Source organism: Staurois parvus, unplaced genomic scaffold (genome assembly GCF_062004578.1).
Source record: "Staurois parvus isolate SC_StPar_1 unplaced genomic scaffold, SC_StPar_1.0 ptg000133l, whole genome shotgun sequence".
Taxonomy (NCBI): domain Eukaryota; kingdom Metazoa; phylum Chordata; class Amphibia; order Anura; family Ranidae; genus Staurois; species Staurois parvus.
This window is the reverse complement of record NW_028317929.1, coordinates 7,223,871-7,248,561: the sequence shown is the minus strand read 5'-3', so window position 1 is coordinate 7,248,561 and position 24,691 is coordinate 7,223,871. Positions and strand designations below refer to the sequence as shown.

Here is a 24,691-nt window from a genome sequence, read left to right as displayed (position 1 = left end):
CCCTGAATCCTCCAGGAAACATGTTGCTGTCTCCACTAGGTGGCACTGCTCTAATGCCATCAATCTTCTTGACCCAGGTCAGCATGGCAGCCCAGATCTGGCCCCCATTGATGTTGTTTCAAGTCAGGAATTCCATCATTTTAATGTTCACATCACTAGGAGATCTGAGTTGATGGTTTCCTATCTCCATGCCCCACCTCTAGGGGGTATGCTTGAAGTCTCTTCTAGGATCAGGATTCTGGTATGCAATTTTATTACACACGCTGTGCTAGTACTGAGTAAATGGGAAGTTCTGACTGCAAAAAGTCAACGCCATTAGAGGGGAGAGCAAGGGTGTGATGGTGCAATTCTTGAGGTTAGTAGCCCACAGAGGTTAGTCCGATTGGGTGCACTGTTAATGTTTCCAAAATTGTTTAATGTGGTTTCTGCTTTAGGATACAGTCTATTTGATGGAAAAAGGATTTGCATGGTAACCTTTCCTCTTTCCCAGATTTTAATGCCTTTTTCTTTTCTAGGAGCCAAAAGAAGAAGAAATGACGGAGGAAGAAAAAGCTGCCCAAAAAGCCCGTCCAGTAGCTACCACACCAATTCCTGGCACTCCATGGTACTTATGCCCCCAAAGCCTGTTTTCTTGCCAATATTTGCAGGGACTTTTGTGTTAGCCCTGGATTTTGCATCTTTACAGGCAAGGGCTTTCATTTTCTTACATTATTTGCTTGTGTTTGGTAAGAAGACTGATTTCTCTGCTGGATGATTATACCTTTTCACAGATATATGGGTCTGCTGTATGTTGAGAGTTCACAGGTTTCTGGTACCCACATTTTTGATGGATTATTACTATTGTATTTGAAATGTACCTAATAGAGACTGTAATTTGTTAACATTCATTTTACAGGCCTTTCTGTTCGTGAAGTATGTTGAATGAATTGGGGTTAATGAACCAGATTTTATTCCTTTTTTGTTTAATGTGGTCCCCTGCATTTGTTTTTTTTTTTTCAGCAAGGCTAGTGAAATACAGCTTTGCCGTTTCTAAAACACGTTGTGCCAACCAATAATTAGGGTGTAAGGTGGCAACTGCAAGCTTTGTAGGTCAGCCTGACTGCAGCCACGTTAAAGTAAACACTGGCTCATTTTATAAGGAATTTGTCAGAATTTAAATAAGTGGGTGCTGACTTGTTTTTTTTTTTTTTTTTTTTTTTTTTAAGGTTTTGTGGGGGTTGTCATCTTTTGTTTCTCAATCTGGCAAGTCATTGACCTGGAACTGTTATACTAGTTGTCCACATGGTTAACATACACACAGTCTGGGTTATTGACTTGTTTAGTTGTAAACAAGGATCAGTTTTACAACCCTTTAGAATGATTATCCATAGCTTTTCTCCATTTTCTGTTGTCCATAGGAAGCCTTAATTATGTACAGTTTCTGTGCTGGCAGCATTACTGAACACTGCCTTTCTTGCAGAAACAAAATGCAACTGCTATACTTTCCTCTAGATTTTTACATATCTTCACTCTTACAACCATTTGTAATGTTGGCATGTCCTCCATTTTAGTCATCCCCGGTAGATTCTGTACTTCTGTACAGGTTTACTTTGAGGAAAAAATACATTTTATCTAGGCTCTCATTGCTAGCCACCTTCTCATTTTTTTTTTCTGGCTGTCTTTATGTTCAGTACTTTTTTGAAGTATCGAACCATAATGTATTTTGAAGCACATGAAATATGCTTCTGAGTGTACAGAGAGTCTGCTGCTTAAAACATTAAAAGTTTGTGTTGATGTGCTGTAAGATTTTCTAATTACCCAACAGTAAGTTCCCAGTATGCAAGGGTAGGCAAAGTAAAGTTAAACTCTAGCTAAAACTTGTTCTTTTATTTTGAAAAAAAATTAAGAAAGGTTAGAACCTTTTTGGTTTTAAATGTCCTTTGTGCCCCTATAGAGCATATTTATCTTCCATTCCTTTTCTGACATTTGTTGCCTGGACAGAAAGTGAGGGGAATTCCTTTTAATGGAGACACAGATGAATTAAAAACCTGGCGGAAGCTCTAAGATTTTCTTTATTAATATAAAAAAATAAAAAAAAATTTGTAATGCATTCTGAGTTCCTTTTGGAACACATGGAACATTCTGCTCTGTCTGACACTGGTCAGTTACACAGGGGGATATTTCCCCTAACTTCTTTTTTGTCAGACAGCAAATTAGGAAAAAATCTCATTAAAAAGCACAGCAATACAAAGTTGACAGGTTCTGACCTCTAAGCTGAAAAGAAGTTTTGTTTGAAGTTGGGATTTAGTGTAAAAATCAGAAGGCAGTCAAAACTAGGAACCTATAGGATGTTAAGCTTGTATGAATAAAAACAGGCTGAGAGAGTTAGGTACTAACTGTAATTGATCAAGCCTGATTGGTTTATGAGAGCAAGGGGGCTGTGTTCTTTAAAAGGTAAACTACCTGGGTGATTTTAAAGGGAATGTTGTTTGTTTTCCATTTTAAATAAAGGTACATATAAAAGAGATGAAGACTCCGATATAAATAATCTTGTGTGTATAATGTTTAAAACTCATTGGGAAGTCAAAGTATTTCACCCCTTTTCTGGTCTGCTACAGTTTTGATCATTTTACCGAAATGTGCAAAAGATTCGGTTGCTAGCAGGTACATGAATTGGGGAAAGCGTTAACATTTGTCTTCCAGAGGTACAACAGAATTCAAGAGTGTCATAAACACTTCATGAACTCCCCTGATTGTTTTTATGTATATAAAGAAAGAAATACACCTAGTAACAGTGTTGGCTTAATTACATATTCCAGCTCTGCCTCCAGTTTTGCAGTGCCACACAATGGTTTGGCTGCAGTGCCCTTCTACACAAGAAATGTTGGTACTTACCTCAGATTCGTGTACCTGTTTTCAACACTGCACCTGGAGTGATTTAGCTGATTAAACTGATACTTTAATTCAGCTTTAATCCAGGGTGTACTTATGATACTGATTTTACATAGCATTCTGAGCTTTGAGAGAGCAGAACATTAGCTTTTGCTTTTCAGACTGTTTCAGTATATAGAAAATCTGTCGGAGCTCTGCAGAGCAAACAGGTAGTAGGATGAGTCCCTTGTGAGTCTTGAAGATTTTGAGCTCCGTCAATAGGCTTTTTTTTTTTTCCACAAATGAGCTAGTTAGCCTATTAAACTATCTGCAGTCCAGAAATCTTAAGTATAAAACATTCATATGCAATATGATTAAAATGGGGAAACATTCCCACACTATACATTCCTTTTAGCTACCTTTTTTGACAATTTTCAAGATATTGATTTCAGTGTAAATAGCCAGTGGCAGAATTTATATCTTCTCAACAAACAATAAATGAGTTACAAACCAAGCCCACAATCCCCTCTGTACCTCCAGAAACTGTGGAGCAGTTCATTCTAATATTTCACATCATAAGCACTGCAGTTCAATTTGGAACTCTGACATTCAGCTTACCCTGCCCCTTCTCTTGCAGCCTCATCTCTGTGTTTGTATTAGAGATTGGAAGGCTGCAGTCACTGATGGCAAAGGGAGATGGCTAAGTTGAGCTGCTGAGAGAAGGACTTCATTGCTTCTGCTGTGATCTTTGAGGGCAAATTGTTCTGCAATAAACCTCAATCACTGCTTGTTTTGAGAACGTGTAACTATGTAAAGGTCTCCAAAGACTGATCAGAAATTAATTTGTCTTTCAAAACAATTTAACTATAGTCAAACTGAGTGTTGACTTTATTCCAGTTATCCTTGTATCGAGATGTCAGATGTCTTTTAACTTGTAGGGTCCTAACAGTTACTTACAGAACCAATGTTTTCTTTGCTTGGGTACATATTATATACTTGTCTCCTGGGATTTTCCCAATCCTACTTTTATGGTTGTACCTTTATATTAAAAGATAATATCCACGGATTATCCTCTAAACTCGTGTTGTATTGCTTTGCTTCATTTTGTAAATTTACATATTTATAAAGATTCAAACAAAATCTGTTAAGTGTCTGTACATGACTTTATCTGCTACATGTCACGAGAGAGATATATGTAGCCAATACCATCCTACTGCTTGTATCTGTGGCTTAAATACTTTTTCATATACTGGCCTGGAACAAGTAGTGAATAAAATTTATCCTGAAGTCAGGATTCACATCTACTTATTTATTATGAGTCAGTGACTAAAGTCAGTGCATCAGCATGAGTCAGGGAACTAGCATTTTGAAAGAGAGGTCATCCATGGCAGCCTCTGCCTCTGTATTTCTTCGTTTCTGCTGGAATTGCCTTAGCATGTTTATTAATGTCTGAATGTAGCACAACCAGGTATTTTCTGGCTTTAGTGTAACAGTAGTGCTGATTGCAAGTTCCTAGGAGAATGATCAGAACAGGCGCCTGCCAGTGTACATGAAGATTGTGTCTCCATCCAAACTCAGGCTGTGTGGGTCATTTCATGTCTATGGGGTGCCTTTTAGACCCTAAACGATTATGACTTTCTAATGGTGTGTTTTTTCCACCATTAGGTGTGTTGTGTGGACTGGTGATGAAAGGGTATTTTTCTACAATCCAACCACTCGCCTTTCTATGTGGGACAGACCAGAAGACTTGATTGGAAGAGCTGATGTTGATAAAATTATCCAGGAGCCTCCACATAAGAGAGGATTAGAGGATGACAAGAAATATTGTGAGTTTACAAACCTTTGACCTTCTATGACAAAATGGACCATTTGTAAGCATTTCCTTGTTTATTCAACATCCAGTTAAGATTGTGGTTTAATATACTATGAATGTGATCACCCCTTTCATATTCACTTTATATTGCGTGGATTACTGATTGAAAAAAGTTTCCTTGTTAGAAAAAAAAAAAATCTGTTTAGTATATGATTTATATTAAATTTTGAAAATTGATCGCCTCTCCCCCTTTCATGAATTCAAGGTCATTTTAAAAAGACAGATCCCGATAAATGCTTTTGTTTCCTCTTATTAATTCAAAGTCAAAGAAGATCACGAATCTGCAGAAGATGCGAACGACGATGAGCCTGTAAAAGCAAAAAAGCGGAAGTAAGTTTTGTCGCTTTGATGGCTGTCTTTAGAAAATGTCATTACAGGTATTTTTCACATATGTACCTGTTTATTTGTGTCTTGGCTTTAATAATATTGTTTTTAAGTAATTTTTTGTGTATGTGAACATGTGCCCAAATTTTAACATTTAAATACACGTTTCTTTTTGCTAGTGTTAAAATAAAAAAACTACTAAAGATGCCTTTTAATGTGTAACTTAAATGATTAGCAGAGAATTGGGTGTGCTTTGACATGTTTAACAGCGTTGACATGATAAACAGCTTATATATCCACCTCTAGTTGGACAAAAACGCTGGAACTTTTAGGTACTCAACACAATTAGAGCCGTTCTTTATATTTTCATTTGAAACTGAACTCCAGGCAGGTATTAAAAAAAGCAACAGCAAAATCAGCTATATATATGCAAAAAAAATTAGTATAAAACTAGTATAAATATCTGAATTGGACATGATATCAGCTTTGCAATACCTTTTGTAGCAGTGCTCAGACAGGAGAAGGAAGGATGGCAATTGGGACCAAGCAGGTATGCATATGCTGTTAGTGGGGAAAGAGAGAGCAGAGGGATGGCCAGTCAATTGCTGGTCCACAACTATCCATTTACAGGTTAGGTGTAGAGAGGTGACTGAACTGTGTTTAACTGCCTCATAGATAATGCTTGTCACCAAATCTCAGGACTGGCAAGTAATCCAGCTGGACCTATATGCATGGCAACTTTCTGTTGGCCTGGAATTCTGCTTTAAAAAAGCTTTTCTTCTGCTTCCAGCTTAGTGCAGCTCGGTGGGTTGGCCAAGGCAGCTTGATAGACAGCACACAAGCATTAGGTAGAAACAAGGTTAATATGGGTGCCAAAATATTATTGCACAAGCACTAGTGGTCTCCCACAGTAGTAAAGGGCACATAGAAGAAGCAGAGTATAAACTTTAGGAAAGATTAACTTTAAGGCGTTTTTCAGATGGGGCGAATTCCTTCTTGATCATCATGTGATCTGCTTACAGGTCCCCTGCTGATTTGGAGCAGAGCGGAGGATAGCACATCTGTGTCCGCTCAGTTAATGCCAAGCAGACAGAGTGAACCCACTCTGCTCTATGGGCGGCCAGGAGTAAGGGTTGGTTCACACCATCAAATAGGGACATTGACACTGGAACTGCATTCCAGTACAGGTCTGTGCAGGAAAAATGCAGCCTATTCTTTTTTTTTTTTTTTTTTTTTTTCTTCCCTGCATCCGGAACGCACTGGAACTGCAAGCATTGATATGAACTGTGACATTGACAACCATATAACCTACTTTCTGTGCATTTTAGATTCAGAAAATAGCACACTGAAACACATGTAGTGTGAACTGGGCCTAAAGGGACAGCAGGGTCCATTTACTCCTGACTACCCTCTAATCCAATCCACCTAAATGGAAGAGAACAGCTCTCAGTCTTCAAGGGACTGAGATTGAACTCTGCAGTCACTTTTGCAGCAGTTTTCTTGTCCCGGGTCACAATCATTTGCAATGTCCTTTTTGTCTCTTTCGGTCAGTTGACCATGTCAACAGCACTTATGGTTATCAGATGCTACTTTCCTGGAAACTGTATATGCTGTCATAACCTTTGACACTGAACTTTGCGATGCGACACGGCAAATAAATTAGCAAGTCCAGTCACAGGGGCACCAACATTTTTCCCTCTTTGAAGCTCAGTAAGCTCTGACATGACTTTGTAGTACAGCAGCGCACGCAGTGAATGACTAAAGTGAGGCTTCCCACATGGTAGCTAGGTATCTCATCACACAGTGGAAGCAAAAGAATGTTACACCACTTCCGCTTTCAACACCAAACATGTAATCACTTTTACACCTGCAAATCGTGCAATGTTTTCATGTTTTTTTGTCTAACCCCTGTGCTCTATATATATGTGTGTGTGTGTGTGTGTGTGTGTGTACACACACATATATGTACCGGCATGCACTGCTCAAAAAAATTAAAGAAACACTTTTTAATCAGAGTAAAGCAACAAGTCAATTAAACTCCTGGAATATTGATCTGGTCAGCTAAGTAGCAGTTTCAGCTGCTTTGGTGTTAATAAAATTAACAGGTGCACTAGATGGGCAACAATGAACCTCCAGCAGGCTACTGTTGTGAATGTTTTTGACCAAACAATCAGTAACAGGCTTCATGAGGGTGCCCTGGGGGCATGACGACCTCTAGTGGGCCCTGTGCTCACTGCCCAACACCATAGAGCTTGATTGGCATTTGCCATTGAACACCAAAATTGGCAGGTCCACCACTGGCATCCTGTGCTTTTCACAGATGAGAACAGGTTCACCCTGAGCACATGTGACAGACTTGAAAGGGTTTGGAGAAGCCGTGGAGAATGTTATGTTGCCTGTAGCATCTTTCAGCATGACTGTTTTGGTGGTTCAGTGATGGTCTGGGGAGGCATATCCATGGTGGGATGCACAGACCTCTACAGGCTAGACAATGGCACCTTGACTGCCATTAGGTATTGGGATGAAATCTTTGGACCCATTGTCAGACCCTACACTGGTGCAGTGTGTCCTGGGTTCCTCTTGGTGCACGACAATGCCCGGCCTCATGTGACGGGAGTATGCAGGCAGTTCCTGGAGGATGAAGGAATTGATACCATTGAATGGCCCCCATGCTTGCCTGACCTAATAGAATCCAATCCAATAGAACACCCTTTGTTCCATCCGACGCCACCAGGTTATACCTCAGGACACCATCCGTCTCAGGAGCATGCCCTGACATTGTCAGGCATGCATACAAGGTGTAAGGGCCATACAAACTACTGTGTACCATTTTCAGTTGCTGCAATGAAATTTCAGCAAAATGGACTAGCCTGCTGCATAATTTTTTCACTTTGAATTCAATCCTCTGTAGGTTGATAATTTTTATTTATATCAAACGATGGGACATTCTTGCCATTCCCTAACACAATACCCAGTCCATATCAGCATAGATATCCAGCATGAGATTTTTCCCTAATTGAGGTGTGCGTGTTTTTCACCTTGTCCTTTCAATCACCATGTGTTTTTGTAAGACCAAAGGTTTTTTCTTTTTTTTCTTCTCCAGTGTTGCACTTATGTTATGGATCATTATCTTTGAAATATAGTTTCCTATTTTTTACTTTTTTTTTTTTTTTTTACTAGTTATTGGTTAAAACATTTTTCTATTTTAGGTTCCAGTATATTCACGTATGGGGCTAAAAAAATGTTCAAATGTCCAATAATGTTTCTTGTCGTACATGACAGACACAGAGCATTTTCAAATTCATGATGATAAGTTTATGCTGCCATGTTCAATTGATTGGAACATTGATTGAAAACAGACTGGAAATCCATTCCTAGGAATAACCCTTCCCCATTAGGCAAGGCTTCAGGAGTAATTCTCCATTTATGTTTTTTATCTGTGATGAACTGTTACTACTGCAGCTTCATTGGCGACCCCAAGCTCTACACAGCTGTAGTAAAACTTAGTGGCAGTCTAGGAGGCTACTGGCATCAAGAGTTCCTCTCCACCCCTTGCATTCACTCGGGTATGTTCTGGGACATGCGTGCATGCACAGTGTGGCCATGATGTCATGAGTGGTGCAGAGCGCCCTCTGGCTCCAATCTACTGCACATGTGATCTGTAGTAAAGGGCAGAGGACAGCTCTGCTGCAATATTGGAGTGGTGCTATGTCAGGACTACAGGTCACAGTATTGTGAGGACTACAGGTCACAGCAGTGCATTCCTTGTGGAATTACAGATCACAGCAGAGCATTCCTCTATTTTTGGGGTACCTTCCTCCAGTTTCTTTGTGAAAAGGGAGGAATTCACTTCTGCTATTGCTGGAGCAGCATCTTTCTGGAATGCTTAGCAGCTTGGTCACAAGTGGAGAAGCAATCCTCTTACACCCCCCCCCCCTTCTTCATTAACAGAGAAGGAACAAGTGGAAGATGATAATCTTCCATTGGAAGGGGATTCAAAGGCTTTCTCAACAAAGAAATCTGCTCCTGAAGAATCCTAGGATTAGAGTTTATCAGCCTTTGTGAGTTTTCTGGGGATGTTGTTTGGACTAATTTAAAGTTGCCAGTTCCCCAGTCCTCGACTCCAAAGGTAAAAGGATTTGGATCAAGGCATCTGACACAGCGTCCTGAATCCTTCCCTGTACATCCTCTTTTAAAGGATTTGTACATGGACTGGGACCATTTTTGAGAAGATGTTCGGTCTAAAAAGGTTTGTTTTGCAATACCCCATGGAGAGTGAGTTCCCCAAGAAATAGCATATGTCTTTAATGGATCTGGCAGCCTCTTATCTCGTCAAGACCCTCATGTGCCTAGTGGATGAGATCTCAATGATTAAGGAAGGCTCAGATAAACATCTGGAGATTTTATTCTGGTGGGAGCAGATTTACAACCAGCAGTTGTGGCTGTTGGCATGTGTCAAAGCCTTAAGGTGTGAGCTTGTTACTTGACGAGAGAGGATTTTAGTAGTGGAGATACTGAATCACACAGAAACCTGGATGATTTTCAACTTACTCTTGGCTCCACAGTGGATGCCTTTAAAGGAATCCATACAACAACTTTCTTATCTTGGGATTTTATCCGTATAGATGCGCAGAATCTTATGGCTAAAGCCTTGGTCTTCAAAATTGTCCTGCAAAAAACATGTGAAACATTTAACCTTTCTAGGGGAATGTTTGGTCCTGCTTTGGATGATTACATCCAGAAAGTGACCGTGGGTAAGCGTCATCTGTTACCACTTAAAAAGAAAACTAAGCCAAGTGGATGTTAGAGCTGAAGGACTCTATCTTTGGTCAACACGTATTTTTGCAGGCTGCTGCGTGAGGTTCTAACCTCTTCTGGTTTTGTTGTTTGGAGCCAGTTGGCTTGTTGCCGTATTGCCTTTCCTTCCCTTCATATTCAGTACTTTGGGACATCCCTATCCTCATGAATATGATGATGCTCTGTGTCCTGTTATGTACCATAAAGAAAATAAGAGTTTGGGTTTACTTCTAAAATCATTTTCTTCGAGTACATCAAGGGATGCAGAGATTCCATCTTCCTTTGTGGTTCATGGCTTGCTACAAAAACCGAGGCTTTGCCTAGCAATAGCATGCCTAGGAGGGGATTTTCCTGTCCCTTTTTTTTCTTTTTTGTGTCGGTGTGCACCTGAATGTGTTTTCATGTATATGAAGGTGCTCTGTGCCCCATGATGTCCTCCAAGAGAAGGATTTTACAGATAAACAAATTATCCAATTTTTTCCAGCTTGTGTCAGAATTGAAATGACATGCATACTCTTTCCAACTGACAGCTATATTAATATATATTTGTTTTTTGCTTTAATAGGAAAGAGGAGACAGAAACTGAAAAAGAAACCGCTATGGAGGCTGAAATTAAAGCCGCTCGTGAGCGAGCCATTGTTCCCCTGGATGCGCGAATGAAGCAGTTTAGAGATATGTTGCTTGAGAGAGGGGTTAGTAAATCATTTTCTTAGATATGTGGAAATCTTATTTGAGTTTGTATACAAATATAGCCACTTGAGGGAAAACTTTAGGAACATAAGTGGATTGCAGGTGAAATGGTAGAACAAAATATGTTAACAAGAAAGAAAAATTTTAATCCCATGAGAAAAAATGGTGTAAACAGCTGTTAATGCCTGAAGCCAGTTTTTCCGCTTTGGCACATTTAGTAAAAAAATTTTTTTGTATCCTACCTAAAATAGCTGTTTTATCTTTTTACTTACAAACTGTTGAAAACATTCTTCTCTAGCAAGGAGAAAAAGATGTCTATTCATTAAAGAGAGTACAGGAGTGGGTTGTACAGTCACTAATAAGAGCGGTGGGCTATCACAACGATCATGTGATCGTGAGCTGGTCCTTCCGGCTCAGTCATTAGTACAACACCTGGAGCTGTCTGCGACATCTCGGTCTCTGTGATGGGAGGGAGCACGCTATACAGGACAAGCACAGGCCACACATGTCTGTATGTTTTTCAGCAATGGGTTATAAATAATAAACTATTTCAATGTATGTAAAATACTCAGAGCAACTTGTAACCTAAAAACCAAACTGATAATGATTTCCCTTCTTTTTCTATAATGTTGTATTACACATGCATTTGGCATTATTTTGTATATGGGAGAATTTACTTCATTTAGAAAAAAAACATAAAGTTTATATTGCATTGAGTTTGCAGAAAAAAAATTGTAGCATACATGCTAAATACATCTCTGATTGTTTTTGTGTTATACTAGTCATGAATCATACTAAATAATTGCAGAAAGTAGAAATGAATAACCCCCTTGTGTTTTTTTTGTTTTTTTTATATACTTACGCAACATGTCAAGTGTCAGTTAAGATTGCTATACTGTGCTGTTTAACAAAGCTTGCCACAATTTGGTAAATACATTCTTACACTCTTTGGTGTATGCTCCATACAAAGAAGAGCTAAACATAGTCCCGTCAAAAAGTCATCTGAAAATGTTGAATCCATGGAGACTGTCATTACTCCTGTGGCTTTTGTTTAGCCTGACCACTTCAGTCCTTCGATCTCCACATCTGCACACTCCTCCAACTGTGCATTAATTTGCCTCAGATCAAGGCATTGACTCTCCGGGCTGAGGGTGTATTCTTGGAGAACGATGTCATTTGTCTACTGCAAAGTCTCCCAGGTTATCACTCATACTGCATCCTTGTAGTTTTTTGTTGCAACTGAAAAGAGAGAAAATGCTTGAGTGGGTGGCTGATCTGTGCAAGACCGTGTGTGCCCAAAGCATAAAACCTGAAAGTTGCAGCACAAGCACCAGGATTTGTGTGTTATTCCTGATTTTTTGGACAGAGAGTATATGCTGATGTGTAGGACACCTTTAAAGCCTAGGTGCAGCCAGAACTAAAAACGATAAAATCCGCACAAAGGGGTGAATGAAACAGGATTTATGAATGGAGGGGGTGGACCAATCAATCATCCTCCAGTCATCCTTTGATAGGTCACGTTTCATTCCAAGAAGCTGTAGTATGGCTTTTTGATGAGAGCTTGTCACAGCTCCTTAGTTGGTTTAACCCCTGCCGCACTGGAAGATTGGACAGAAAAGGATTTCAACTAAAAGAAGAGGCATGAGCTCAAGAGTCCTATCTTTCCGACTGTATGTCCTTGTGCAGATTGTTCTGTTTTTTATTTTGGAACACTTAAAGATGATTTCCAGGTAAGGATATACTATACTGTTACATTGGTCCAGCTTTGCCAATCTCCTTGGAAATTGGAAATCCCTTTAGTAGGCGCAAATACAACGGTGATCTTCATTAACTTCCAAGTCCCCTGCCGAGCAGCTTCCCTATGCCTACATTATTATTATTATACAGGATTTATATAGCGCCAACAGTTTGCTCAGCACTTTACAATATAACGGGAGACAATACAGCAACAATACAGTTCAATACAAGAGGGTTAGGAGGGCCCTGCTCCTTGGAGCTTACAATCTAGGAGGGAAGGGCTAGTGGTACAAAAGGTAATAACTGTGGGGGATGGATTGGTAGGAGGAATGGAAGATTCCATTGTTAACTGAGGGCATAGGCTTCCCTGAAGAGAGAGAGGTTTTTAGAGATCGCCTAAAAGTGAGCAGAGTAGGCGATAGTCTGATAAGTTGGGGTAGAGAGTTCCAGAGGATTGGGAAAGCTCTAGAGAAGTTCTGGAGATGAGCATGGGAGTAGGAGACAAGGGAGCTAGAGAGCAGGAGTTCGTGCAAGGAGCGGAGAGTACGGTTTGGGTGATATTTGGAGACAAGATTGTAATGCAATTTGGGGCAGAGTTATAAATGGCTTTATATGTTGTTAATGTTTTAAATTTTATCCGTTGGGCAATGGGAAGCCAGTGGAGGGATTGGCAGAGAGGGGTGGCAGATACAGAACGGTTAGTAAGGTGAATGAGTCTGGCAGCAGCATTCATGATAGACGGAAGAGGGGATAGCCTGCGATGAGGTAGGCCAATGAGGAGGGAGTTACAATAGTCATGGCGAGAGATAACAAGGGAGTGAATAAGTTGATTAGTGGTTTCCGAGGTTAGGAACGGGCATATCTTGGAGATGTTGCGGAGTTGAAGTGTACAAGATTTGGACAGTGATTTTATTTGGGGCTGAATAGACAGATGGGAATCTAGGATTACACCTAGTACCTTTAGCATGAGGGGAGGGACTGATGGTCCTATTATTGATCTGAGAAGTCAGGGGAGGGGACACGGGCTGGAGGAAAGAGTATGAGCTCAGTTTTGGAAAGATTGAGTTTGAGGAAGTGGAGTGACATCCTTGCTGATGTCACTTAGTAGGTTAGTAATGTGAGAGGAGACTGTAGAGGTGAGGAGTAGACAGATTTGTGTGTCATCAGCATAGAGATAGTACTTAAAGCCATGGGAGTTTATCAAGTGACCAATGGAGGAGGTGTAGATGGAGAAGAGAAGGGGTCCAAGGACAGAACCTTGAGGGACCCCTACAGAAAGAGGGAATGGAGTGGAGGAGGCAGCGTTCTAGGTAACACTGAAGGAGCGCTGCGATAGGTAGGAGGAGAACCAGGAGAGAGAAGAGTCTCTGAGGCGAAGAGAGCGGAGTTTTTTTGAGGAGGAGGGGATGGTCGACAGTAACAAAAGCTGCAGAGAGGTCAAGTAGTAAGAGTACGGAGTAGTGGCCATTGGTTTTAGCAGTTAGTAAATCATTAGTGAGTTTTAGTAGGGCAGTTTCAGTGGAGTGTAGAGAGCGAAAGCCAGACTAAAGGATCAAGAAGGTTGAATACATTAGGTTGCCCACTTGGCATTGGCACCATTCATGGTACACTTTACATCTCTCAATACTTCATCATGACATCACTGCACCACCTCATGTAATTGGAGAGCGCTTTGCATTCGTTGGGAAAATCTCTGAATGGTACCCATGCTGATTTTTTGTGACCTCCTGTGTTCAGAATGCAGCAGGGCAGCTGCACAGAACCTGCATACTAGTGAAGATCACTGTAATACTCGTTTGCCAGTGTCCAGTTTCCTGAAGGCAACAGCATAATGTTTTACTGAGATACTTTCTCTGTGTCCCGTAAAGTATGATTAAAGTGGTTCTAAAGGCAGAAGGTTTTTTTTTTCCCCCTGGTGCATATACTATTGTTAATCACAGTGCGCTGCGGTACCCCCAGGGCGCATGGCTTTCACTGGGGGGCACTGCTTGAGGGGGAGGAAGCCAGGAGCGCTGATGAGGACCTGAAAAGAAAAGGAGCGGGGCTGCTCTGTTCAAAACCACTTCACAGAGCTGGTAAGTATAGACCTGTTTGTTGTTTTAGGAAAAGAAAAGGAAAAAAAAAAAGCAAAGCTTTAGTGTCACTTTAAGTAATTAGGAAAAGTACTACAAGGGGTTTCAGTTGGCCTTCTTTAAAGGATGTCTAAATCCATATACAAAATTGCAATGTATTGCAGCTTTCCAGTCCTTGGATATGGTGGCTGCAATTGTTTTAATTTTTCAGTTAATTTTCTGCAAGTAAAAAAGTACCTGTTGATCTTGCCTAAGTTCTAGTGTCTTTGTTGCTTTCTGTGCACTGAAGTGATATCGCAACGTTATCAGCTTCACTACAAGACACTTCACCCACAGGTTATGAAGATGACTAGAGGGGGAGGTGCTTTGTAGTCATAACACACCACCTGTCCTAGGACAACAATGCTGCCTCTCCATACTGCATAGATGCCGTAAGTGAGATTTAGGACAAGACTTGTATTACTAGTAGAATCACCTGGTAAAAATAGAAAAAAAAAGGAAATTGATGCAGCCGTTTCATCTGGAGACTGATAAGCTGCAATATATTTTTGTTTTTGGGCTTAAATATAATTTAGGCTTTAGACAAAACTTGCATGGCGAAGTTTCAGATGCTCAGATTTGGGATTTTCTTTTCTACTAGGACCTCAAAAATACAAGGGATCTGTTAGATTTATGAGCATTTGTCCTTTTACATCTTCCACTAATTAAAGATTGAATTTGGTAGCTCAGAAGAGTTGTTTGGGTCAAGAGGTTCACCTTCTGCTCTTGCTGGAGAGTTTTCTCTAAGACACCCATACTAAATTTAAAAATGGTACTGCAGCTTTGCATAGACCTCGAAGTACTATAAAGGGATTAATTGGCTTTGGTCCTGGAAGCAGGTTTTGGCAGGTGTTTGTAGTGTAAATGTACCTTTTAGCTTCCAGCTGGGCAGGACCTTGAATGAATAGTTTCACAGTGTTGGCTTTTTAGGTAATGAAAGGGTTATGTTTTTCCAGCCCTTGCCAGGCATATTATTTCAACTTCAAGGATTGCTTTTGATGTGCCTTCTAAATGTCGCTCAGTAGTGGCTATTTTAATGAGTTATTAGCTGTGTGTTGCCTGTATGTAATTATTGAGACCTGTTCAAAGCCAATTAGTGCTGAAAATTTGCCACTCTAGCCTCCCACTGGTCATCATCCATTAGTGATGAAAATCTGAACACCGCTTTCTGCTCTGTCCCTCTTTGTACAGATGTCACGCAAGCTATCTACTAGGAGGCGTATAGTGTTCAATTACTGTACAAACCACAACTAATTTTCTGCCTATATTGCTTTGTCTTTATTTCCTTAAAGGTGTCTGCATTTTCAACCTGGGAAAAGGAGCTCCACAAGATTGTGTTTGATCCTCGTTATTTACTTCTGAACCCTAAAGAGAGGAAACAGGTAAATTGTGTAGCAGTTAGAAGCACACTTTGTGGCTTTTTTTTTTTTTTTTTTTTTAAAGGGGAGCTAGTGAAATTTTGTATTTCAACATTTCAGGTTTTGCTGTTTTTATGGTAAAATAAATGAAATATTGAGCTTAAAGTGTTACTAAACCCAGGACCCTGAATTCACTATATCTGGTCTCCCACAGAACATGGAAGTGCAATTATTTTAGTAAATATCTGTTAAATACCTTTTCTCATCAGCAGTTAGAGCAGTCTTGTGACTTCTATCAGTGTTCAGCAAAGTACATGTTGAAGTTTGTAGGAGGAGTTTTCATTCTGCTCTAGGAGGATGCAGAATTCCTGACCTCTGGCTGGACAGTGTTAATTGGCCCTGTGCTAATCACATGCAACTTCTCTAGCAATATATGCCAAACTGAGCATGTGCACAGTGACTCCACATGATATGTCTTATCAGGAGATGAGAGGGGGACACTGGAAGAAGGGGAGGATCAGAGAAGTCAGGTTCAAACAGCATTTTTACACAATGCAGATGATAAATCCCTTAGGTTCCACAGTGAGTATAACAAGCATGCGTTACTACATATACGGACTGATTTTTACTGTTGTGAGTTTAGTAACACTTTAAAGTGCGCAGACTACATTAAACTGTTTACATTTCTTAATGTGATTCTAAAGGTTGTAATTGGGGGGGGGAATGTCATACTTAACCAATCTATGCCGTGGTTTTGCACAGAGCAGTCCTGATCCTTTTCGTGTATCCTGCTGGCGGTCCTGGCTTCTTCCCCCTGCATACTGCCCCCATTAGCAAGCCTCTTGCTGTGGGGACACTCGAGCAAGCTTGCGCCTGAGCCACGCTCCTGTGAATGGACATTGTCCATTCACACACACAGTGTGGCTCAGCCCTGCTCTCTCCTCATTGGCTCGCTGGCTGTAATTGAGAGTGCTGCTGCTGTGTGAGCCAGTGAGGAGAGACAGACCTGGAAGAGCAGCGGTTCTCATGCTCATCACTGGATTGAGATGGGGCTCCGGTAAGTGTTAGGGGGCAGCTTCACCCAGAATGTTTTTTTACCCTAATGCATAGTATGCATCAGGGGGAAAAAACCCTGCCTTTAGAACCATTTTACTCTAACTTTATGGGGCATGGGGAAAGTATTCCAGTACAACGTTATGCTGCTGCCTTCAGAAAAGTGGACACGAGCTGTATGGACAGCCCAGTATTACTCCTCCCACTCCCAGCATGCCTCAGTTCTTTGCTAGTAGGAGAACTGAGAAGAAATTCTTTTTCTCCAATTTACAAGCAAGTTTTTCAAGCAATGTAGAGCTATTGAAGCTTATTTTTGCAGCTTTTGAAATGGCTAATATTCAGTTAAGCCCTGAAGACCGTACCTGGACCTCGACAACCATGTCAGATGATGTTTTCCCAAAAACTGTATGCCATCATAACCTTTGTTACTGTACTTTGTGACACTGCAAATAAATTGGCAACTTCAGTCACAGACCGCACCAGCTAAGTGGGCACCAGCTTTTTGCTCTCTTTGAAGCTCCGTAAGCTCTGACATGATATTACTAGTGGATAGTCTACAAGTAACAGTAATAGTCCTCAATGAACTATGAGGGCACTGGTGAGCACTCTCGTCCTTTGATCTTTTTGCTCTCAAGTAGCTGCCTGCCCGTATGAGGTACGGGCAGACCGTTGTTCTGAGCTTGAGATTGCACCCGTCCTCTGTTGATCACGGGTGCAATGCTCTGCAGGCTCCTTTAAAAAGAAGTATTAAATGCACATTTTTTTTACCTGCAAAAAAAAGTGCATTTATTTTTTTCAAAAGGAGAACTTACCCTTTAAGCTACGTTCATTAAAGAAAATCCTATTATTTTAAAGTGTTATGCAAGTCCTTACAATGAACTTCTAATATTTGCGTTCTATTGGTCTCTTAAAGAGGAGCTCCAATCTCCTATGTAAAAATTAAAAGTTCGCCTCTACAAAAACTGTAGCTGCTTACTTTTAGTAAACAGCCACTCACCTGTTCCACAAGCCAACGGTGTGCTCACCCAAGCCGTTTTCACCTCATGTTGATTTTCCCCTATGCTGGCATGTTAACTGAGCCATGCTGCGCATTGTGAAGGCAGTCTTCTGTGACCTGTCACGTGTTCCAGAAGACTATGGGGAGGGAGGGGCAGAGAAGAACTTCCACTTCAGACTGCCTGGGAGGTTGTGGTGGAAGTGCGAGCAGCTACCTGTCAAAATTAGGTACCCGTTAAAACCCCCCAAGTAAATCTTGTCAGAATTTCAGAGCTGTCTGTGCTTGTGCACAATTTTTATGTTGATCTTAAGAGTAAATTACCCTATTACGTATCTTAGAAATAAAGAATGGTTAGTGTCTGTTGAGATTGGAGATGGGGCAGGTTTGAGCTGACACTACTCAGTCCACAAAAATGCTGTGTTGTCAACCCACAGAAAGAAATTAAGGATTTTTTTTTTTTTTTGCTATATAAATGAAAAAGTCCAAAAATTTGGGAAAAAAAGTGTTTTTCTTATAAAATTTTGCAAATAAATAATATTTCATCATAAATCTTGGCCACAATTTTATTCAGTTATCTTTTTAGTAAAAAAAAAAAATAACCCAAATTAGTTTATAACCAAAAAATATAATTTTTTTAATTTTTTTTTTTTTATATTTTTATCGTTTTTTTATATTTGTTTTGTTTTTTTTACATACTGTCACCCTAGCAGTACAGTGTCACCATGGTGACACTGTACTACTTGGGGGTGATGAAGATTTTTTTTTTTTTTTTACACTGATTGCTTTTACACCCATAAAGGCTGTAAAAGCAATCATTTCTCCTCTCTGGCTGCATTCTTGTGTCCATTTAGAAATACTGTGAGAGCTGTGATTGGTCACAGCTTGTCACCTGGTACAAGGCTGTTGTGAATAGCCTTGTACCATGTGACCTCTGTGATCATTCACAGATTTCACACGTAGTAAGCAATGATGTCAGAAGTGACATCTTGCTTACTACTCTGCATGTGATCACTGATTGGCCAATCAGTGATCACATGATCGGGACCTCGCACAGAGGTACGACGATGGGTGTTCCAGTGTATCCGGAGGACACAGCGGGTACCAGATTGCGGTGCTGCGCTCTCCCAGGGAGCGTGCACAAGCAGGGGGCACAGAGGCCGTTTAGAATCCACGACCCGCCACTGCACTGCCACCGTTTATATACAACGGCCGGACGGGAAGTGGTTAAAGAGAACATGGGGGAAATTTTTTTTTTTTTTTTTGCCCTGACATAATTTTCAAGTTTGTACCAGTATAATTTGTGGCCTTTAACAAATAGAAGGGATTGGTTTACCTTTGTCTGAGACCTTTGCATACTCCTCTGCAACTAGGACATTGCTAAATTATTTAATTATGTAAATAGCTACCAACCAAAAGAGAAGGGCAGATCAGTTCATGGTTTTGGTTCGTTGCAGTAGTTTGAAAAATTATGGTAATAGACTGCTGAGAAGCTACAATGTAACATCTTTTGTAAAATGATGAATCTCCCATGGGTAAAGAAATGGGTCGCATTTCAATAAACCATTTGCAACCTTGTTTTGTAGCACCCTGCAAGCATATTTCTCATAATTCCTCCAGTAATTGCCCATGCCTAACCACTGATCTCCTGTGCCCCACTGTTGAATAATTTTGCAATGATGCTAATTCAAATCTCCCCAGGTGTTTGATCAGTATGTGAAAACCAGGGCGGAGGAGGAGCGGAGAGAGAAGAAAAACAAAATTATGCAGTCAAAAGAAGACTTCAAGAAAATGATGGAGGAAGGCAAGATTAATACCAGGTATACACTTTGCACATATGTAACTAGTGTATGTATTCACAGACATGTATATCTGAGGCATACAGTCCTGTAGGTTATATACAGAATTATTGAAAACCATTATGTAACCCTTTTTCCACCACCAAGTTAACTGTTACAAACTTGCTGCCATTATTGCAGCCAGGTGTTTGTTTATATTTTACTCCTGGTTGCTACCTTTCTAGTAAAAATGATTTGGGTGACCGTAAAGCCACTTGATCTCTTCTACATGTAGGAGAAAGTACTACCTTACCAACACCCCTCCCCCTATGTATTCCAGGCTAACCTGTCCCTCCTGAGAGTTGGGAACCATCATGGCATGTAACCCTTGACCCCCTGCTTTCATTTTAAAGAGAACCTGTCACCTGTACTATACTATTATAGGGTTAAGAAAATAGTTTAACAATTAGAGTGGTTTTGAAGGCAGGAGGTTTTTTTTACCTTAATGCATTCTATTGATTAAGGTAAAAAAAGCCTTCTGGGTGCAGCTCCCCCTTATACTTACCTGAACCTCATTTTGATTCAGTGATTTGCATGAGAGCCGTGGCTCTCCTGGGTCTCTCTCTCTCTCCTCACACAGATGACAGAGCCATTGACTCCTGCTGTTGTCCATCAAAGCCAATGAGCAGGGGGAAAGGCTGAGCCGAGCTCTGTGTGTGAATGGACTGTGTTCATTCACAGGAGCACGTGGCTTGGGATTGAGTCTGCTCAAGTGCCCCCATAGCAAGGAGCATGCTTTTGGAGGCACTTGGTGGGAAGGGGGGAATCAGGACCGGCAGCAGGGGACCCAAAAAGAAGAGGATCGGGGCTGCTCTGTTCAAAAGCAGATGAGTACAACCTTTTTTTTTATTAGGACTTTTGGAGCCACTGTAGGGATACGCCCCGAAAAAATTATAAAAATGCTAAAAAAAAAAAATAAAAGCTGCAAAAGGGTTATAGGGACAGTAAACGTAAAGTACAAATGTTAACTGAAAGAATAGGTCTATGCTTCATAGTCCTAACAATTTCCAGGCACCAAGTTAACAAACTGTAAAAATGTTTACCTGGTGTACATTTGGCATTGTCTTACCACCCACTGTGCTTAGTGGTTACTTGCCTGATTGCCCTTTCCAAGTATTTTGGGGCATCAATGTCTAGTTTTTGGAAAAAAGCCATCTTTGGCATTCTTGGGATAGTCACTACAGTTGACAAACGTATCAAGTTGAAAGGTCTGACCCAGAATTTGGTGACTTCTGGGCATTATCACTAAATGTTAAACATGATTCCTATCTGGCCTCTAGGCTTTAAGCATAATGCTTGTGGACATGTTGTAGCTACTCTAGGGGGGTATCATATACCAATGTAGTAATGTTTTATAATTGGATTCCACCAGGGATGTACTTTTGACAAACGATTAGCTATATTTTGCTATTCCTCTAGGTCAAGTGTAGATCCATAATCTCGTTCCCATTGAGTCATATAAGGCAGTTTGCAATTTGGATCTACAAAGAGCTCTTAGAGTATGGAGATGTGACCCTTTGTACGGGTGGTAGTTCTACAGCATAATTCAAATAATGGTTAAGTCAATGGCCTGATATAATTGGTTATAGGGAAACATTTCATTAGGGTGGAATTACAGGTTATTTTTATAATACACTGCTCAAAAAAATTAAAGGAACACTTGAAAACACATCAGATCTCAATGGGGAAAAATATGTTGGATATCTATACTGATATAGATTGGGTAATGTGTTAGGAATGTAAGGATGCCCCATCGTTTGATGGAAATGAAAAATATCAACCTACAGAGAACTGAATTCAAAGACACCCAAAAAATTAAAGTGAAAAAATTATGCAGCAGGTTAGTCCATTTTCTTATATTTCATTGCAGCAACTCAAAATAGTACTCTGTAGTTTGTATGGCCCCCACAAGCTTGTATGTATGCCTGACAATCTCAGGACATGCTCCTAATGAGACGATAGATGGTGTCCTGGGGTATTTCCTCCCAGATCTGGACCAGGGCATCACTGAGCTCCTGGACAGTCTGAGGTGCAACTTGGCAGCGTCGGATGGACCGAAACATGATATCCCAGAAGTGTTCTATTGGATTTAGTTCAGGCGAACATGGGATTTTTTCAGTGGTATCAATTTGATCATTCTCCAGGAACTGCCTGCATACTCTTGCCACATGAGGTCGGGCATTGTCGTGCACCAGGAGGAACCCAGGACCCATTGCACCAGCGTAGGGTCTGACAGTGGGTGCAAGGATTTCATCTCAATACCTAATGGCAGTCAGGGTGCCATTGTCTAGCCTGTAAGAGGTCTGTGTGTCCCTCCATGGGTATGCCTCCCCAGACCATCACTGATCCACTACCAAAATGGTCATGCTGAATGATGTTACAGGCAGCATAACGTTCTCTATGGCTTCTCCAGACCCTTTCACGTCTGTCACATGTGCTCCAGGTAAAGCACAGGGCCCACTAGAGGCCGTCGGGCCCTCAGGCCACCCTCATGAAGTCAGTTTCTGATTGTCTGGTCAGAGATATTCACACCAGTGGCCTGCTGGAGGTCATTTTGCAGGGCTCTAGCAGTGCTCATCCTGTTCCTCACACAAAAGAGCAGATACTGGTCCTGCTGATGGGTTAAGGCCCTTCTACGGCCCTGTCCAGCTCTCCTGTGCTGGGAGACACCGCAAACCTTCTGGCAATGGCATATATTGATGTGCCATCCTGGAGGAGTTGGACTGCCTGTGCAGCCTCTGTAGGGTCCAGGTATCGCCTCATGTTACCAGTAGTGATACTGACCCTAGCCAAATGCAAAACTAGTGAAAAACAGAAAAGAGAAGTAGGGGGAAAAATGTCAGTGGCCTCCACTTGTAAAACCATTCCTGTTTTGGGGGTCATCTCATTGTTGCCCATCGCATTGTTGCCCATCTAGTGCACCGGTTGTAATTTCATTAACACCAAAGCAGCTGAAACTGATTAACAACCCCCTCTGCTACTTAGCTGACCAGATCAATATCCCAGGAGTTTAAGTGACTTGATGCTATACTCTGATTAAAAAGTGTTCCTTTAATTTTTTTTGAGCAGTGTATTTGTATGTAGTTCATTTTCAAATAACCCCTATAAAATATCTAGAAAAATCCCTGTCTACAGAAACAACTCGGACAGGCTATCTCTTCTATTTCTACCCATTTTGGTGGTGCTTTCTCCATTGCGGTGTGGGCAAAGTACTCTATTTGTGCGGCTTGACGATCCGTTCCCTTTTGCAGATTGCTAGGGGTAAAGTCCTATAGTGACATAAGATTCTATGAAGTACGTTCATTTTGACAGTGTTAATCCTGCCGAAGCATGACCGGGCATAATAGACTATTTGTTTAGATCTTTTATAACTTGTTTGAAGAGGGAAGGGACAGAGTGTGTCGTTCTGGAGGCCTGTTGAAAATTAATGTTGGATCAAAGTAGTGCACACGGTAAATTGATGAATAAAGATACAGATTTGTTTATATTCAGCACTAGACCCAAGATCTTGGAAAATGCGCTTAGTAAGCTAGGAATTGTATGTGGGGATGAAATATACATTAAGACGTTGTCTGTGAAAAGGGTGCATTTGTATTCTTGTTTTCCATAGGAAATCCCTTATTAGGGATGGTACAAATGGAGACAGCGAGAAATTCTTTTGCTATGGTGAAAAGTAATGGTAGCAATGGGTACCCTCTTTGAATCTCTATGGGCAAGGATTTATAACCTCTACAAAGTATTTGTGCAGTGGGGATTTGATATAGTGTCCACAAAATATGCGTAAAGGGAGTTTTAAATCCCCAACACTCTAGAATGTTGGGGAGAGTTCCAAGATAAGTTCTCAAAATCTTTCTGTAATTTTTTAGAAAGGAGCATAGCTTCCCTGTGTGTAGGAGCGTCTCTTCGAGTGTGGACAACTAATACGAAGTACAAAGTTCTACGGGTCTGATCAGAGACTTGTTGAAGGTGAATGAATCCCAATTGATCCTTATGGATATATAATTCCACAAAGGAATTGAGCCGAAGGGCCAGGGCTTTATTAAAAATTTTAAGATCACAGTTTATTAAAGATACGAGTCGATAGTTCAAAACATCAGTAGGATGTTCCCACAAAAGTATATTGTATCTTTCCAGAGAGACCATTCCTGCTAGATGTGTGGTGCAGGTAAAGGTACATTTCATATTTTCTTGACCTGTCCGCTGATCCTCCCCTTCTGCCAGAGTGTCTGCACTCTGTTCCACAACTTGACGGACCTTTTTCTCAAACATAAACCTGCAGCCTGTCTTCTACACTTCGGTTCCCTCCGGACAGAAATATAGCCGTTTCTTGGATATCCACTTAATTAATGCAGCTAGGGCTTGCATCCTTCTTCACCTCACCTCTTATATTGCATCATGGGATCAAGGCTGTGAATAGCATTCCGACGATAGAGGAGCTTACCTCATCTCTTAAGAAGCCTGTCATCACAAGACTTTGTTTTACTGGACTCTATTTTTCTTTCTTTCTTTTCTCCTTTTACCTTGTTTCTCTACACCCCTCTTCTTTCTTCTCTAACTGTGCTTTTATTAAATTGGTGGGGACCCTCATGGACCCCCGTTGGAGACATTTTTCTTTCCACCTTATGGTTCAACTTCCACCCATCTTCTAATTTATGACTTAGTTGCAATGGTCAGCTCTCTGGGTGCTTTCTAATAGCTTTAGACGTGTCCTTTTTTCTGGACCATCTCATCCCGAAAACTAGCTTCTGGTATTTATTTGCATTTTCTCTATGTGCGTGTACCTGTTGTGAAGACCTGCTTTTTTGCCAACCTGGTTGCTTTTCTTCAGCAGGGACAATGAAGCTGGTCAGAGATGGTGGGAAGATGAAATAAGCCAAATACAAGGCAATGTTAGACAAAAACCTGTTAGAGTCTGCAAAAGACTTGAGACTGGGGCAGAATAATGACCCTAAACATACAGCCAGAGCTACAGTCAAATGGTTTAGATCAAAGCATATTCATATGTTAGAATGGCCCAGTCAAAGTCCAGACCTAAATCCAATTGAGAATCTGTGGCAAGACTTGAA

General features: G+C 40.8%; 1 protein-coding gene across 4 annotated transcripts in view; it reads left to right on the top strand.

The window, feature by feature from the left end:
• Nucleotides 1-24,691, top strand: part of TCERG1 (transcription elongation regulator 1) — an 87,171-nt gene that overhangs the window by 35,959 nt on the left and 26,521 nt on the right. For all 4 annotated transcript variants that reach the window (XM_089673016.1, XM_089673015.1, XM_089673014.1 and 1 more), the window contains 6 exons: nt 516-604; nt 4,516-4,676; nt 4,987-5,053; nt 10,410-10,536; nt 15,675-15,764; nt 19,489-19,607. In XM_089673016.1, coding sequence (XP_089529142.1) covers nt 516-604; nt 4,516-4,676; nt 4,987-5,053; nt 10,410-10,536; nt 15,675-15,764; nt 19,489-19,607 — 653 coding nt within the window. The remainder of the gene's footprint in view (nt 1-515; nt 605-4,515; nt 4,677-4,986; nt 5,054-10,409; nt 10,537-15,674; nt 15,765-19,488; nt 19,608-24,691) is intronic.